The sequence below is a fragment of the Dermacentor silvarum genome, chromosome 5 (assembly GCF_013339745.2).
Source record: "Dermacentor silvarum isolate Dsil-2018 chromosome 5, BIME_Dsil_1.4, whole genome shotgun sequence".
NCBI classification, from domain to species: domain Eukaryota; kingdom Metazoa; phylum Arthropoda; class Arachnida; order Ixodida; family Ixodidae; genus Dermacentor; species Dermacentor silvarum.
This window is the reverse complement of record NC_051158.1, coordinates 8695085-8712269: the sequence shown is the minus strand read 5'-3', so window position 1 is coordinate 8712269 and position 17185 is coordinate 8695085. Positions and strand designations below refer to the sequence as shown.

General features: G+C 46.7%; 1 protein-coding gene across 7 annotated transcripts in view; it reads left to right on the top strand.

The window, feature by feature from the left end:
* Positions 1-17185, top strand: part of LOC119452746 (protein sidekick) — an 83641-nt gene that overhangs the window by 47575 nt on the left and 18881 nt on the right. For all 7 annotated transcript variants that reach the window (XM_049667340.1, XM_049667343.1, XM_049667338.1 and 4 more), the window contains 6 exons: positions 1702-1859; positions 2348-2624; positions 3437-3624; positions 13115-13394; positions 15659-16119; positions 16527-16704. In XM_049667340.1, coding sequence (XP_049523297.1) covers positions 1702-1859; positions 2348-2624; positions 3437-3624; positions 13115-13394; positions 15659-16119; positions 16527-16704 — 1542 coding nt within the window. The remainder of the gene's footprint in view (positions 1-1701; positions 1860-2347; positions 2625-3436; positions 3625-13114; positions 13395-15658; positions 16120-16526; positions 16705-17185) is intronic.

Here is a 17185-nt window from a genome sequence, read left to right as displayed (position 1 = left end):
AAAGCGATAGTTTACTGTCAGAATTCTGTTACCTGCTTTGGTGAGCCTTGCTTGATGCTATCCAGAACTACATTGCTGACAGCACGAAGTGCGCACTATGCATCAGTCAGCGATGGCGGCAATAACATGCAGCAGTATTCCCGATCACATACGGTGAACGATCACTTTTGCGAGAGCTTTCATTATTCAGCGTCAGATGCGTCGACGTCAACAAGCAACAGTGTTCCTGCAGTGCTAAGCACGCTGTTTTGGCACAGCGCCAAAAATGCTGTTGCCCGTATCCGCCGTAGACGTTGGCACGTCCAGTGCCGAGTGGCAAAATCTAGTAAAAGTGATCGTATCACTAAAAGTGATCAGCTGAGAGTATGCGCTCCATATGGTAAAGCCCAATCCTCGGGCGCCGACCGCTGGAGTTCTTAATTACAGCTGAAACGTGGCAGCCCGTGCAGCGGCTGCTAACTCAAGCGCCACAAAAATTGCCGCGTCAGTTGGGCATGGACTTTTTTCTTTTCGCAGCACTTTGCTATCTCTACCCCCCACAGGCCAACTTCAACACACGCAAGCCACATAATATGCACGTACTACGCATGCAAATAGTGAGTAAAATCAATAGCACTGTGACTGTGTCATTTGAAAGAGGCAATCGTTGAACTAAGTGGCAGCCACATATTTCCGGTGCCTGCAAATACTTTTTACACTTTACTGTTTTGCTATTCCAAAAAGGACGCCTGCCAAAGCCTGCTGTTGTGGTATATTATGGAATTTGAGTGGGCAGAAAATGCATTTGAGCACTTTTTCGACTCTGTTAGTGTTACACGGGTAGGTAATATACAGACTATCATTACAGCAATATTTATTAATGTGGGATTGCAGTTTAGTGACATTTCATGTTTGAGAGATATGAAATGCATTGAAACTTATGGGCGTTTGCAGGGGATACGAAAATATTTGTTCTGGCAAGAATTTTATTGTCTCAGGCTTTCGTTATTGCGGGTTCAGTCGTATTTGGAAAGGCAAGTTTTAAATAGGTCTTGATTTGAGCCACTAGAACAAGGCCAACAGCTTACAAAGCAACGTATGAGCCATATCAAGAGGGCATTTGCTGTTCTGGCAGGATGATGTGATCCTGTACTTTACGCAGTCCTGTAACAGCATGTGCCGGAGCATTATACAGCATGGCATAGGAAATTTTCACTAAAGCATCAAGTTTCCGCGATAAGAGGCAGGTGCAATTTAGGAATCTTGTTTGAATTGTTGCATGTCCTCATGCATTCAAATTATCAAGGGCTTTGCCCCATTGAGATGCATGTAGCTATGATGAGACCAGAGAGTAAGTTTGAGTTGTGGATCAGTTCAAGTTATGCAAGTTTGAATTGCCAAATTATCAAATAATAATTATATTATCAAAAGTAATTGTATTATCAAAAATAGTATGAATTATCTGTACAGTCAAACCTCGATATAATGAAGTTGTACTTGCAGCAAAAAACTTCGTTATATCGAGAATTTCGTTATATAGAGGTTTCGTTTATTCAATAGAACTAAGATGGGGGAAATAAAGATAGTTCGTTACATCGCAAATTTCGTTATATCGAGGTTCGTTATATCGAGGTTTGACTAATATTTTATGGTTAAATATTTTGCTCTTACAGTTCTGATTTGCTTTAATCTGACAGAAGGTTGTCGACTTGTGCATTTCAGTGTTGCCAACAGCACCAAGACGCCTGGCTGTGTCCAACATTGGGCCGTTCTCGGTGATGCTTCAGTTCACACCGGGCTTTGACGGCAACACCTCCATCACACGCTGGATTGTGGAAGCCCAAACGCGACGCTCTGAGCAGTGGATACCGGTCCATGAGGTCAGCACTAGTCCACATGACTGAGCAATTAACTACAAGGGTGCACACCATTTTAGGGTGTGCCCCCTTGTCAGTGGAGAACCAGACACCATGCTTTTTGGTAGTGCCTATCCAAGGCAGCAACGTACAACATTGCTTCTTAAGGGGTCGAGGTGGGGAGGAATAGTTGTTTATAATTGTTTTCTTAATCCCCTTGATCAGTCCTCCAAGTGAATACAGTAAAATTTAATTAGAAAATTGTATAACACGTTCATCGCGTGCTGTGTGTTTTCAGGAGCAGATGGTCGTATTTCTCAGTTAATAAGGAGCTCATTTTACCATAGAACAGATAAACATTGCAGTCTATAATTCAATTATATCTCCCTTTTTAATGAGCCTGATGGGAAATCTGTGTTTTATCGGATGTTCAGATCAAGAGCTATGCACTGTGGCAGTCCCCAAGTGGAATTCGGCTGCCACCATTGTGATAAGTGGCATCTTGTGTGCAGACGAGTGCCCCCGGGGCGCGGACGTTGCACGTGTCGCCACTGGTGCCTTTCACGGAGTACCGGCTGCGCCTTATGGCCACGAATGTGGTAGGGCCCAGCCCGCCAAGCGAGCCCTCCCAGTGGTTCCAGACCATCCAGGCTCCGCCGGCACATCCCCCACGCAACGTCACCGTGCGGGCCGTGAATGCTCATGCCTTGCGCGTCCGCTGGACGCCACTGCCCCAGGTTGACTGGTATGGCGTTCCCCGGGGCTACAACGTCTCCTTTCGGGCAAAGGGTGCGTCAGCTGTTTGCTTGATATAAGATGCATGCCCAAGGGGGAACTTTGGAATGTGTTTGTTGCGCATGCTTCAAGTGCACCTGCTAGCTGTACACTCATTGCAGAGTCTCAAAGAGGACTTACTGTCAGGCAATATTAGCAGTGCCAGTCACTGCAGAAGCAGGAAATTGGGAGCAGTTTTTCTGTGTGCCCCCAGATCTATGGGTTCCCACGTCCCACAAGAGCATCTTTTCCCACTTTGCTGTTGCTTAGCATGAGTATAGAGCTCCTCAGAATATCCAGCTGGCATGATGGTTATAAGAGGTAGAAAAATATTTTGTTATAAGTAGTCAAAGAGCTCGCCAGTATTTTGCAACACAGGCTGGTTTCGGGCTGGCTTGTAAGAATGCATGTTACGAACAGTGGAGAAATGAATGGCACGCAGCAAAGGTGACATAAACACAACATTGATTTAATCAGTGATGCTTTTGGGGTTGAGTTATAAAAGTGTCAGAAAAGATTGAGCAGTCACCAATTCACTTAACTGCTACGGTCCCAGTGACATAAACAGAATGGTGGTGTAAATATGACAGTTTTTGTTATGACAGTAGGCATTGCCTGTTAAACACCTACCCACAGAATTTCGTAGTGACATAAGTGCCTTAGTGTAGTCAGACCGAGCACGCGTGCATGCGCAGACTTGCTAAAAAAGTTACCATTACACATGTCTCCGGAATTTCAGTTCTCGGTGAGGTTCATGTCCCTCCTTGGCATCTGATCTTTCTTTGCGATGGCCTTCTGGACAGACTGCATGTTCGCCTCTCACACAGATGAACCCGACTTCAAGTGGACCGTTGTCGAGGATCACAATGCCAACAGCGTGGTGCTGGACGACCTGCAGGCATTCACTCCCTACGAGGTTTTCATGGTGGCTTTCAATGATGTGGGTGCCAGCAGTGCCAGTGCCATCTCATCCGAGCGCACCCGCGAAGCGGCCCCCTCTGCTGGCCCTTCCCAGGTATCGGGGCTGGAACTGGGCTGTCTTTTGCCGCATTCACTGTTCAAAAACAATATATTGGTTACAGCCAAGAGTAAACCAAATGCTCATCCCCAGCTTTTTTAGAAAAAACCTTCATTGCCCTAGTGCACAGCGCATGGACTGCCATTGCGGCAAGATGTCACTCATCTATTGCCTTTAATAGCTTGCCAACTCTTCGTATTCAATTCAGGTAGAGTTTTATTCACATTGTGCAGACGTAGGCAAGATTAGACAAAAAGCGATACAATTCGCTTGAAAGAAGCCAAAGCCCCTGCGTACAAGGCATACAACAAAAGCAAACAGGTGTGTTGCATACATGGAATAAAAAGGAAAAGCATATTCAGTAGACTTCCTCCAAAGTTAATTTGATTCTGGTTAATTCGATCCCGACCGAAGGCCTAGGCCGGCACCCATACATTTCTGCGTGACCAAACTTTCGTTATTTCGAACTTGAAATTAGCCATCACCGAATAATTCGAACTTGGTTGGTCGTCATGCACGCGCCCGACCTCAGTGGTGACTCCATTAGCAGCAGCGTTCGTCTTGGCGGCACTTAGGGTACAGAGAATGCGTCGAATGCACATCCATCTCCTGTCGAAAACGCCTGTTTTAGACCTGCGCCAGAAATATTTTAAAGCAAAAATGACAGCTTAGAAGGAATTATTGCACTATTTACCCCGTTTCTAATGCTCGCCTTTTCTTCCAAAAAATTTGTCCGTAAATTGCTTGGGCAGTACTAGAGTGTACTAGATAATGGTCGAGTGGGCCAAACGGCGCTCTCCCGCTGAGGCGCCGCGTGTAGAAAAATTTTACGAGGGCGCTGCGAGCGAACTGGATTGGGGCGGAGACGCGCTCCGCGGCATATTCAACGCACTTTCGCTGCGGGCGCCGAGGCCGATTGCGCATAGTACGCTCTTAAAATAGTGCTTTATTTCAACTGCAAATTTATGTTTACACCATCATGCCAAACATATATATTTGAGGCATGGATTATACAACGCGGCGTCTTCAGTTTTGCTGTCGTTGTCAAGCGCGTCGTCTGCTAGCGAGCGCGCGTTCGCTACGCGGACGCTGGCGGCGCCCAGTTTTTCTCGCAGAACGTCTGTGTAGTACATTTGTTTTTATGTTTTAGTTGCTTTGGTGCGCTCATGACTCTTGACGGCGGGTACCAAAGGTAGTTTCAGTCATGTGAACCATTGTTTTTAACACTGTCTTCTAAAAGCAACTGGCATCTCTGCAACATGAAGCTACGTACGAAAATTTTATTAGTGATAGCGTGTCATTTTACGCGCGCTTCTCGTCGGTGGATATTGATCAGGAACAATGATCGAAGAAAACAATAATAAAGTGAAATAAACCAGGTTTATTAGCTGCGTGGCGCGAAGAATGACCGATGTATTTCTACGTAATTAAATCAAAGGGTACATTGAGAATGGTACAAATGGTACAGTGAGAACTCCCGACCGTGCACGTTTGCATACGAAACACACGTATTAGTGAATACTGCACATAAAACTCTCATTCGCAGAAATATTATTCATAGCAGGCAATTAAAACTATATATATATATATGAAAGTGTTATTTATATGCTGTACGACGCCGAACAGTCGTTTCCGTACGAATGTAACGCATAACCGCACTATTGCAGTCTCAAAGGTGAGAGACCGATGCAAGTGCGGACTGTTATTCCGAATTATTGTGCTGCCGGAGAGTTGTGGCTGTTGCGCAGAGGCGCAGTTCCTGAGAAAAATAACGCAGGGGTGTTAATAAGTCCGGCTAATAAGCTGCTGATAAGCCCTGCTAATAAGTGTAATAAGCTGTCATTCAATATAAATGCCCCGTTTTGGGGCAGCCTGTAAATCTGCTAACTTGATTCAGGCAAGGAAAACTTTTTTTTTCTTTTGACAGTCTCACCATCTTTGCAACCCATTAAAACTGGGTGCCCCATGTGGTACCACACTTATCTTCTTGAACGAACGCAGCAGATCTACACATATCTGTACGTGTATGTGAGGTATGCCGTTTCTCTAATTGTTTCATTATTGTCGTTATGATAGTGCGTCGAATAACTGAAAGCAGCCGTTTATAATATACAAGCTGCTTAGTTGAGCGGACAGACATTTGGGAATGGCATTACGTTTATGTATGAAATATAGGATAAGCGTAACATGTTGTTCTCGGAAATCAGACTCGAGAATAATTTATTTTGTTTACACTCCTAGCGAAAAGACGAAGAACGCAGCCACCTGTCTTTTTTTTTTTTTAGTTCAAACAAATTTGTGGGTTTTACGTGGCAAAACCACGATATGAGTATGAGGCACCCGGTTTAGATTTCCCCGCCTGGGGCTTTTTAACGTGCACCTAAATAGAAGTACACGAGTGTTTTCCATTTGTTCCCATCGAATTCCGCGACGGATTGAACCCGCGAGCTCCAGTTTAGCAGCGCAACGCCGTATATCCACTATACCGGGTGTTCGAAATTAAGGTTTAGGGGATTTTTAAAAATCTCTTGTGGCAATTGGCACAATTCTCATTGATGAGCTGGGTTATTCGAAGAGGCGGACATTAGTAGCACGAGAACCGAAACACCTATTCAACTTATTAACAAAATTGATTAATGAACTTCTTAGTTAATTACTTTACGACACATATTGCAATTTACGAATTGTAGCCGGTGAGGTTGCAAAACGCATCCACTTGAAATGAATTTCCAGAATGACACCAGAATGACACCGACCGCGATAAATGACCCGTACCCATTACTCCGCATTCTGTTACGCGAGTAAGGCACTTGAATAGAATGTTGCGCTGCAGTTTTTTTTTTTTTTCAATAACAATGCTTTCCGTAAATCTGAGTACCCGCCGCGGGGGCTCAGTTAGCTAAGGCGTTGCGCTGCTGAGGACGAGTTCGCGGAATCGAATCCCGGCCGCGGTGGCCACATTTCGATGGAGGCGAAATGCAAGAAGCCCGTGTGCTTGCGTTGTGGTGGACGTTAATGAACCCCAGGTGGTCAAAATTAATCCGGAGCCCTCCACTACGGCGTGCCTTATAATCAGAACTGATTTTGGCACGTAAAAAACCCCAAAAGAAGAAAGAAATCTGAGTACAAGGTGCCGGATGGGGCAGATATGCTTTACTTGTTTGAAGCGGCAAGCAGGAAGGTTACATGTGTTTCTCCGTTTGCGTTTCGCAAGACCTACTGATGGAAAACTATATGCGGAACAATACACACTAGAGATACATGCTGCTTGAAGAACGAGAAAAATATTTGTTCTCCAAAGGGAACCGTACAATAACATAGTAGAATGAAAGCCGACACTGCGGCCGCAATGCACGGGCAATCACCGAGTGGCAATAAAAAATAAAATGAAGAGAAAGAAAGGCATTTGTTCTTAAGACATATATACATGTCATATTCGATTATGAACACCATTTGAGAGGTCTGAACGCAAATACCAGCGCGCGAAGTAGTGCGATTGACCCTGCCGAGCAGTATCGCCAGCAGTTTCCAACGGCGCGACCTTGATGCGGCCCAATCCAGTTCGATCGCAGCGCCGCCACAGTATTTTTCCACGTCGGGCGCCTCACTGCAAAGCATGCGCCGCCCCAGCCGCTCGTCCCACTCGACCATATTCTAGTACACTCTAGGCAGTACAATTCGATATGAAACCAAAACCAAAACTGTGTTCGCAGCGTTCAACCACCAAAACTAGCCTAGCCAATGTCCTTACCATTTTCATCACAAGACGGCGGCCATGGATGGCAGGCATCAAAGGGAGTTCTTGCATAGCATGATGACGACGACACTTGACTTTCCGTCTCATTACAAAAGCACATTAAAATAATTAGTTATTTGCGTGATAAGTTAATGGCAGCAAGTCACACAGAACGTTCCACAGAACGGCATACATCACAGAACGAACTAGCAAAGTGGAAGATTTGATAAATTGAGACGATCAAATGCTTTATGGACCGTACGGAGGACGGCATGTTTTGGTTCTTCATAGTCAGCGATAAAGTGTTCCGAAAGTGATGGTGATGGATATAAAGTAAATAAATTTTCATTTTTTGAAGGTGAAGTTTGCTGGTACCATCTTTTTATTATTGCTGGAATTGGGTGCACATTCAATTCTGGGACGTGTCAGAATCGGGGGGCAAATACTTATAAATGAATCAGTGGTGTGATTTTTATGTTTTTTTCTGCCTCTTGTTTAATTCGACTTGCTGGATAATTCAACCAGTTTCAGTGGTTCTATCAAGGTCGAATAACCAAAGTCGACTGTATTTTTAAAAAGTCGTTCTAGCTCGCTCTGATTCTAACTTCTAACTGCTACTGCATCGTCCGTGTGCTTGCGTTGTTAGTGCACGTTAAAGAACCCCAGGTGGCCAAATTAATCCGGAGCCCTCCACTACAGCATGCCTCATAATCAGAACTGGTTTTGGCACGTAAAACGCCAGGAAGAAGAAGAAACTGCTACTGCATAAGCTTGTCTTCACTAGGGGTGTGCGAATACTCGAATATCACCGAATCTAATCGAACAGTGAACGTTCCAGTAATTGAATTTGCCTATAGAATATGTACTATTTGATTTTTCAAATATTCATTGTATTTGGTGTTGAGACCCATGCAGTGGCCACATGTCGCGTGCACCGTAGAGCCCCTTGTGCTTGATGCCGCCCAAGCGAGCGTCTCGCTTTGTTTTCGGTTCAAAAGGAGCGCCAAGTACGCCGCAGACGGGCCAAGCAGTAGTAGACTATGTCACTGCGAGCGTTTCCCGACGTTGGCCCAATGGGGGGATAGCACACTCCGCACACTAACGTCATCGGTGCCGCAATGGCCGGAGCCATCTCTGTCAGTACAAAGTGCATCTGGGTCAACAAGGACCGATAGAAATGATAATGCAACACTGGACAAAGAGAACGGCAACAAAAGCAGCGTGTATTTCATAAAGTGCGGAGATTGGGCCGATTACCTGCCAATAGACATGCAGATCGTGTGGGATACGCGGCTGTGAACTTCACGTCGCTTCACTAGCCGTTGATCACTGATGAGCCATTCGTGCGACGGCGTGTGACCTGTTACGCGAGCTTGTCGTGTGACCCTCCAGATTTCAGATTCTTTGACAGGTGGGAAATCCCGAGTCACGTGATGCGCAGACCTTTCGCCTGTCACGCATATTGATTTTGCGATAACCCAACTGCCATAAAGTTGGTTTAGCCCATCTGGATTTTAAAAACTGGGGGAAAAAAAGTCACATTTTTGCCCGAAAGGTGAAACTGCATCTCGCTCAATGACCGCGGAAACTCACTGTGAAAACGCCGGAGTGAGAAAGCGTGCCAGCAGCAGCGGGCAAATTGACATTCGTGCTGTCTCTCGTCTCGCTTCAACGCGAACTAAACTTCGAAAGCAGAGCGCATATGAAGCTACTGGCACTCGGCACATGCACTTTGTCCGCATCGCAGATTGTTTTGAAGATGAGGCCTGTGCGGGTGTGCACTTTGCCCACTTTGCAGATCGCTTTCGAGATACGGCACACGTGCGGCCGTGCTGTGAGCAGCAGCCGACAGAGCAGAACGCATCCCCCCCCCCCCTCTCCCGCTCCGTTGCCTTGCTCCCGTGCCTCATGCGTGTGAAAGACAACCGCGCTCTTCTGGCCTGCCTTGCTCCCTCACGTGCACTGCATTGAGCCGCGATTGCTGGCTCACCCTCGTACACTTTCACTCGCACATAAACCGTACGGTGCGCAGTGACGATTTTATCGCCGTTGGACTTAATATGGAACCTCACGGCAGTGGCGACGACGATGGCAGAAATGCGCTTGGAGTGTCCATATAATTGCTATCGCAATAAAACATTTCTGTGCAATAAATAAAAAATTGCTGCAAAACACAGGTCCACTATTAAACTGAGAAACTCATTGGTATTCAGTACAACAGAACATCACTAAATCGTTAGTTTCAGCGGGAAAAGAAATACACTTGATTCTATTTAACAGAAATTCTGTATAAAAAAAGATCAAGATCCTCTACCTATTCCATAGTGCTCTCTTCCTCCACAGGGATCATTACTTGTCTAGCAAAAAGCTAATAATGGAAACACAGTTGCAACTTTGACATCTTTATTTGCGTTACGTTTTCCAGAGCTGCCTGATATACAGTAGAACCTCGTTGATACGATGTCGTTACGTATGATTTCCCGTCGCCAATGTTCACGACTATTCGCGATCGAGAACACAAAGAATGACCCAATACAGTTATGCTTATTTTTTACCGGTTCATACGTTTCCGGAAAACACAATCTTTCGGCACCACCTATCAGTAGATCGCCAAACTGCATGTATGATACGTTTTTCGGATGCTAGAATTCATGTAAACAACAAAAGGCGTGAGGGGTGCGTGCGATCGAGAAAAGTAGCCACCCGCTGCAGCAGCTTCCCCACAATACTCGCCTGCCTGTTTCACGTGAAAATGCTGGTGCACACTCAGTTTCTTATTCCGGTATCAGCAAATGTCCTCCCGGGTCATCGCACACCATATTAACAGCTATCGCCGTACGTCCGCGTCTCACGTTGCAATGATTCGCACAGTGTTTCCGCATTACGTAGATGTCCACTACAGTTGAGTCTGAATTTTTTAGTGACTTTCAATCATACGTTTTCTCGGCTAGCACGTTTTTTCCCATGTTTGTTGAATATTTCCTGTGCATACACCAATTGGTACATGGCAGTTTTAATAAAGTTCCATTTAACCACAGTTCACAAAGAGATGTGCTCCGTTTACCCCAAGTTTGTTCACATTGCGCGTATGGTGACCAACCAACGTTTACCAATGTTCCGTTTGTCTGGCATTTCCATTTAAGCACGTTTCGTTTATGCAGAGTCTACTGTAATCCAGCATTTATACAAAATTCCACAAATTGTGATTGTCTTGCATCGTTGAAAATTTACGTCATTTCTTCTGCCCATCATCTCTCTTCATTCCAAATCTTATCTCTGTAGCTCTCCTGATTGGCCGATGAGAACCACTCAAAGATAGCAAAATGAGCATGATGGTATGTTTTACAGCACACATTATTTACAGACAATGCTGGTTTCCTAGGAGTTGACATCATCATAGTCTTACTGGGTGCCGTTAAAGGGTCCCTGAAACGGTTCAGACAAATTTTGTAGAGGCATAGGGTACAGCTACAGTAAAACATTCGCATCACAATTTAAGTGAAGTGTCTCATAATAAGAGAGCTATGGACGATTACAAGTTACCCTCCTCCCTAGCCGTGCATTTCCTTCTCAAGTCGTTCGCCTGAGTGATCGGGGCTAAGCTCCGCCTTCGCTGGCTCTACGTTATGTTGTGACGTACGTTGTCGTCTATTTCCGGTTGTCTTGGAGCCAGCGCGCGAAGGCTCTCCAACCTCTCCGCCAGCCGCCTGAGCGTTCTGTCGCAGAGCCGAGCGTGTCCGGTAACCACAGGCGAGCTGGGTGTTTTGACGGATAGCCAGAGGTGTAAACTAAAGCCCCTCCATACCGCTGTGATGAAGGAGCTTTGTAGACGTTGTGGGTTCTTGGCTTCTCGCAGGAGACCAACCACCGCGGGTTCGAGCTTAGCGAGCCACAGGGCCTCGTCAGCCGTCGCCTCCAGCACTGCTGCGTGCGAGCTCAGGCCGCAAGGGGCTACCGAGCGACGCACGCAAAAACACAGTAATGCCATGAAATAACGGAAAACGTTTATTGAATCCGTTGGCACAAGCACTGTACAAACGCCCCCGCGGCGGGGAACCAAAGGGGTCCCTCCCGCACCAGGGCGAAAATACAGAAAACGGGTGCCTATAGCACGTCGCTGCGGAGAGCACAGGCTCAAGCTGAGACACGCCGCTAGGAAAAGTCCCGGTGGTTATGCTACTTGCTCTGGCAATAACCAATGGGTTAACTCGCGAGAGCTTGGGCAATATTGTTCGGCTTGGGCTTTCGGCAAGTGCGGCTCGGTGTGGTACGACCTTCGCGCGAGCACTAGGCACCGCTCGTCAGCTTAGCGTCAGGAAAGGATCAGCACAAAGTACGCGCTCCCCGCACGGGCAAAGGCACCGTGCACGAGCTCAAGTCCTAGTCACAAAGGTGTCGGCGGACATGAGGAAAGCATGTACATACCTTGCGCCGGTCCTGGAGATAAGAGAGCCACGCTCAGTAACTAGCAGCCGAAGCGGCCGCATAGTGACGTCAGCGCCCCGCCCTCACAGCAAACCACCGCGTAGGGAGCGCCACCGCTGGAACCGGTTGGGAGCGGCCGGGTATGGCGAGGGACGACAGAACAGGTGAAGCCCGCGCAATGGCGCCGGCGCCTCCCTCAATCCCCACAACGTACGTGAGCTGCCTGATCGGCATGCGCGGTCCAACCATCTGGTGGCGCAGAGCTTAACCAGCCAAATGCAGAGCTAATGTTCCTCTAACCAAGTGTAAAACATTTTAAACATATAAAAAGACGTGTTCAGGATTACGCTCATGCCAAAAATTTGAGCCAGCAGCAAAGTAGAAAAAACTTGGTTACTGCTATATTAGCTGTGTGTTTGGTTGAGCTTTGTGCCGCCAGGTGGCTGCACCATGCAAGCAGTTCACGTTTTCACCTCCGGTTATCACGTAAATGTGGTAAAACCGCCAGTACACTTGCGCTTGCGTTTACCTGAATACTGGACATGCTAAACTCTATTGTGGCAATCCGACAGTCTGATGCGCTGCAGCCACTCCGCTCGTTTGCTGCCTTGCAGCGGGGCACGATGTCGCAGCTTGACATGTCGCCGATCACTACGTTTGCAGCCCACAACGCAACAAGGGTGAACCATGGTACTCGCAAAAAGAAAGAGCAAGACCGACACTGACCGCGCAGCTCTCGTCAACACGGAGCATGTTTTAACACAAGTAGACACTTGCTGTGGGCTGGAAGTGCTTTTAGTGTAGTGATACATGTCCTTGTGCATTCTCTTTCTTTCACTTTCTTTTTATAGAAACAAATTAACTAACATCTAAACTATTACGAACAACATTTGTTGACCATAATGTTGGAAATATTATCGATGACGTGCCCTGGGTAGCCAATCGGATAGCTGGCCCAGTGACGTGTTATGGTCAAATCACGTCAATTGATCACAGAAATCAGCCGATTGGTGTGCTGCGATTGGTAGCGATGTACCTTTTTAAAACCTTTTAATAAATTACACGCTTTACGTGATGTGCTTAAATGCGTCAATTAATGATCAGAGGGACCTACTCTAACGACTCTGTACGTTTGTACAAAATCGTCAAAATTGTTTCAGGGTCCCTTTAAGTCGCGGTTCTTTTTTTTCCATCTCACTTCTGCTCCTCCTTCTGTTACGTTTCGGCCAACATTGTAAGTGGTTTCTACACTGACACATGCTGTGTTTCCATAGTGCTGACTGCATCTCTGTGTTCGCGAGAATAGCATGACTTCTGTATGTACAGGTGACAGCCAAGGCCACCTCGTCAACCACCGTGGTAGTGTCCTGGGGTCCTGTGCCTCGGGTGCACCGCAGTGGTGTCCTGGAAGGTTATCGGGTGGTGTACCAGGCAGCCAGGGAGTCGGCGCCCATGCGCAAACACATTGAAAGCAATGCCACTTTCACCACCACCCTGACGGAGCTGCGAAAGTACACTGTGTACTCTGTGCAAGTGCTGGCGTACACTCGTGTAGGCGACGGAGCCCTCAGCCTGCCACCCATATCAGTTACCACATTCGAGGACGGTGAGTTGACGGTGTGATAGGCTGCTGTGTTGTGAATACTGTTTGATCCCCCACTAGTCAAATCTCTGCAAATGCACTCCATGAAAAATGTTATTATAATGCAGCGCTCTTATTATGGGACCATTAGAAAGTGCATACCAAGGACAAGAATTTATTTTGGGGCTCTGCACCCACTATCTGTCAGTGGAGTGCTAAGTGTTGCATGATCACATCATCATCACAGCATCTTATTTAAGTGAAAAATGTCAGCAGCATTTGCTGAGCATTTCTTTCTTGAGCCAACAGTGCATTCTCCAATTCCTCCATGTATTGCGTAAGGCCCTGTTCACCACCATTATTTCGATTGCACTCTGTTGCGAAGCAAGCTAAGGATGTTACTCATCTCCCAATAAGCAAGAATTAAACAACTTACTAGATGGAAGCCTTACAGCATCCTGCCTGGCCCTAGAGTAACATGGACTGGCTGTGCTCGGCTGCACCAAATGCTGATTTTGGCCACTTTCACATACAGTAGTTATTGATTTTTCGGACATGCCAGATAATTCGAACACCTTATCGGCACCGCCACGTACTCCATAGAGCCATTGTATAAGGACATCTGAAATTTCGGCGTCCAACTTCCTGGAAGTTTTGCGATGACTGCACGTCTGAAACATCAATAACCGAAGCCGCCACCACCGCACCGCCACTTTGATTATCTCGCATCATCGAACTAGCACTCTCATACGCCGACACGCTAGCAGCCGTAGCCACTGCAGCAACTCTAGGCCTAGCTGCTTCAATGTTCACTTCCAAGCGTCGAGTCTGTTTGGTGCAGTGTATTTTATTGAAATAATGCGCTACCCTCTATGACACTGACTCCTCCTTTGTCATCCTCGCTGATGGCTTCAAAGCGCTGAAAGTGCAGGAAAAAGTACCGGCATTGCATAATGTTGGTTTCTGAAATTCAGCTTCACTGTAATACAGTGGTGTTACACGGTCAAGCATACGCAACGTATTGCAGTGAAGCGTACCATGAGTGAATAGGGGCCTCTGTCATCAGGACACCGTATGTATTCTTTAATTATACACGCTTGCACCCGCCGTCTCCTGTCAGAGTACGAGCACCAATATGCCTAATAAGTGCACTGGCCGACCTTAAGAGCCGTTTAGGATGTGCCTGTGGCGATTGGAGCGCTTGGGGGTAAAAAAAGGCATGCTTTTATTTTTCGCACTGCCAAATTTTTCGGACATTTTTGTGGCCCTTGGGGAGTTCGAAAAGCAGACGTTGACTGTAACCATACGTTACCCTGCACAAAACGATTGATCCATCACAAAAAGTGTGTCACAAAAAGCGTGCGTGTTCACAAGTGTAACACCCTCCCTGCTCTATTGTGTGCTTCATTTGGGTCTGTGGGTTTCAGGCGGTTCGTAATAAGTGGGGAGGGACCCCCAACAATGCACTCCGAAGAATTAGGTTCAGAACGCATGTGCTTCAGTCAGGTCAACAGAAAATTTCAATTAAAGCAATAATTCAAGTAAAGTGATTTAGTTATAATGAGGGTTACTGTGTCTTGCAACACTTTCTATAGTTTCTTGGCAGTTTCACTTCAATATCAATGTAGCTTATTTGTGCTGTTCTACATTTTTTTACACCAATTTGCCTAACTTTGTGTGATCTTCTTTGAGTGCAACTATAACTACTCAATGTGGCTCCCAAAGAGAGCAGAGTTGTGCAAAGGCTCGCCATCTTGCCATCTGATGTTGTGTGGTAAAGCCACCTCTCATTTGCACAGGGGCTACACTCAAGGCAGGTTAATCTTACTTACCACTGCTTTTGCTTTGTTCACCCATTCACACCCGCCGTGGTTGCTCAGTGGCTATAGCGGTGTTGGGCTGCTGAGCACGAGGTCGCGGGATCGAATCCCGGCCACGGCGGCCGCATTTCGATGGGGGCGAAATGCGAAAACACCCGTGTACTTAGATTTAGGTGCACGTTAAAGAACCCCAGGTGGTCCAAATTTCCGGAGTCCCCCACTACGGCGTGCCTCATAATCAGAACTGGTTTTGGCACGTAAAACCCCATAATTTAATTTCACCCATTCACAGTACTTTTGTTAAGGAAATGTACATTTATCCTTAAGAAATATGCATGCATCACTCTAAGTAGCTTCAAGTGCAACCACAGCCTCTGGTTGTAAAGAAAGCACTTGCACACATTATGATGCATGCATGTGTTTGTCTGATACTTTCTAATGCTTTTTCATTTGCTTATTTCTTCTTAGTTCCTGGGCCGCCATCAAATGTGTCATTCCCAGATGTCACTACCACAACAGCGCGCATAATTTGGGATGTCCCACAAGAACCGAACGGTGAAATTTTGGGCTACAAGATCTCCTTTTGGCGTCGCCCCAACTCCGGCAATGGTGCCACAGAAAATGAGGACACTGCTGAGAGTGCTGACAAAGGTCGGGTGTCACGTGAAGTGTCGGCCATGGATCGCACACTGAAGGCCTTTGACCTCCAGCCACAGTCTTACTACGAATTCGCCGTCAGTGCACGCACGCAAGAAGGATGGGGCGTGGAGGCTCGGGCGCTTGTGCTGACCACCGCGAGTCGGGAGAAGCCGCAGGCTCCGTCACGCCCACTTGTGAGTCCCTCGCAGGTGCAAGCAAGGCATGTCACTCTGAGCTGGACACCTGGACGAGATGGATTTGCACCGCTCAGATGTTACTTGCTACAGCAGGTGAGGATGCGGCTATTCACTTGCAATTTGTTTGGAGGAAGGACTATGCTGTGGCTTTGGTTTAGTTATTCAGCTAGTATGTAAGGATAATCAATTAATCAGTGTGCAAAGATTGGGATGTCATGGCATTGGAGCAGACCTTGACCAGTCAAGCAGAGTGTTAGCAGTGTATGGAAGAGTGTGCACTTCCTTTCTTATTTTTTTTTTCTTCATGGCCTCCTCTAACACGATAAATATTATTACAGCTTTGTGCCCTTTACACTGCACTTCTTTATTCAAAATGTTGTTTAGGGCAACTTTAATATTTGTATGTTTGATCGACATTAGCCAGGCACTATTGAAAGACGTGCGAAATGAGACCACGGGTGTTAATGTGACTGCCTTTATCGCTGCCTCTGGGATGACAGATTGAAAACGCGGGCCCCTGGAAGGAGCTTCCCCAGAAACTAGACCCCAGCACCACCACGTACACTGTGGCTGGACTGAAACCGGCCACACGGTACCTGTTCCGGCTGCGGGCTGTCAATGACCTTGGCTTCAGCCCCTGGAGTGAGCCGTCTAATGAAACCTGGACACTGCCTGCAGGTCAGCAGGCCTCAGCAGTCTTTAATTGAACTTGACATCATCAATGCTTGTTGTGATGTCCATTATTATTATGAATGTGATTATACCTTGAGTCTTACTGTTACCCGCCGCGATGGCTCAGTGGCTGAGGCGTTGCGCTGCTGAGCACGAGGTCGCGGGATCGAATCCCGGCCCCGGCGGCCGCATTTCGATGGAGGCGAAATGCAAAAATGCCCTTGTGCTTGTGTTGTAGTGCACGTTAAAGAACCCCAGGTGGACAAAATTAATCCAGAGCCCTACACTATGGCGTGCCTCATAATCAGGACTGGTTTTGGTGCATAAAAGAAAGAAGAAGAGTTTTACTGTTTGCATGTGTTTGTAGTTGCCATGGTGAGTTGCCATGGTGAGAATGCGCCTTGCATTATATTCAAAACTATGCTTTGAATACAATGTGAGTATTTCTTTATTATTTGTCTCAAAATGTCGTGAAAGGTTTAGGGAT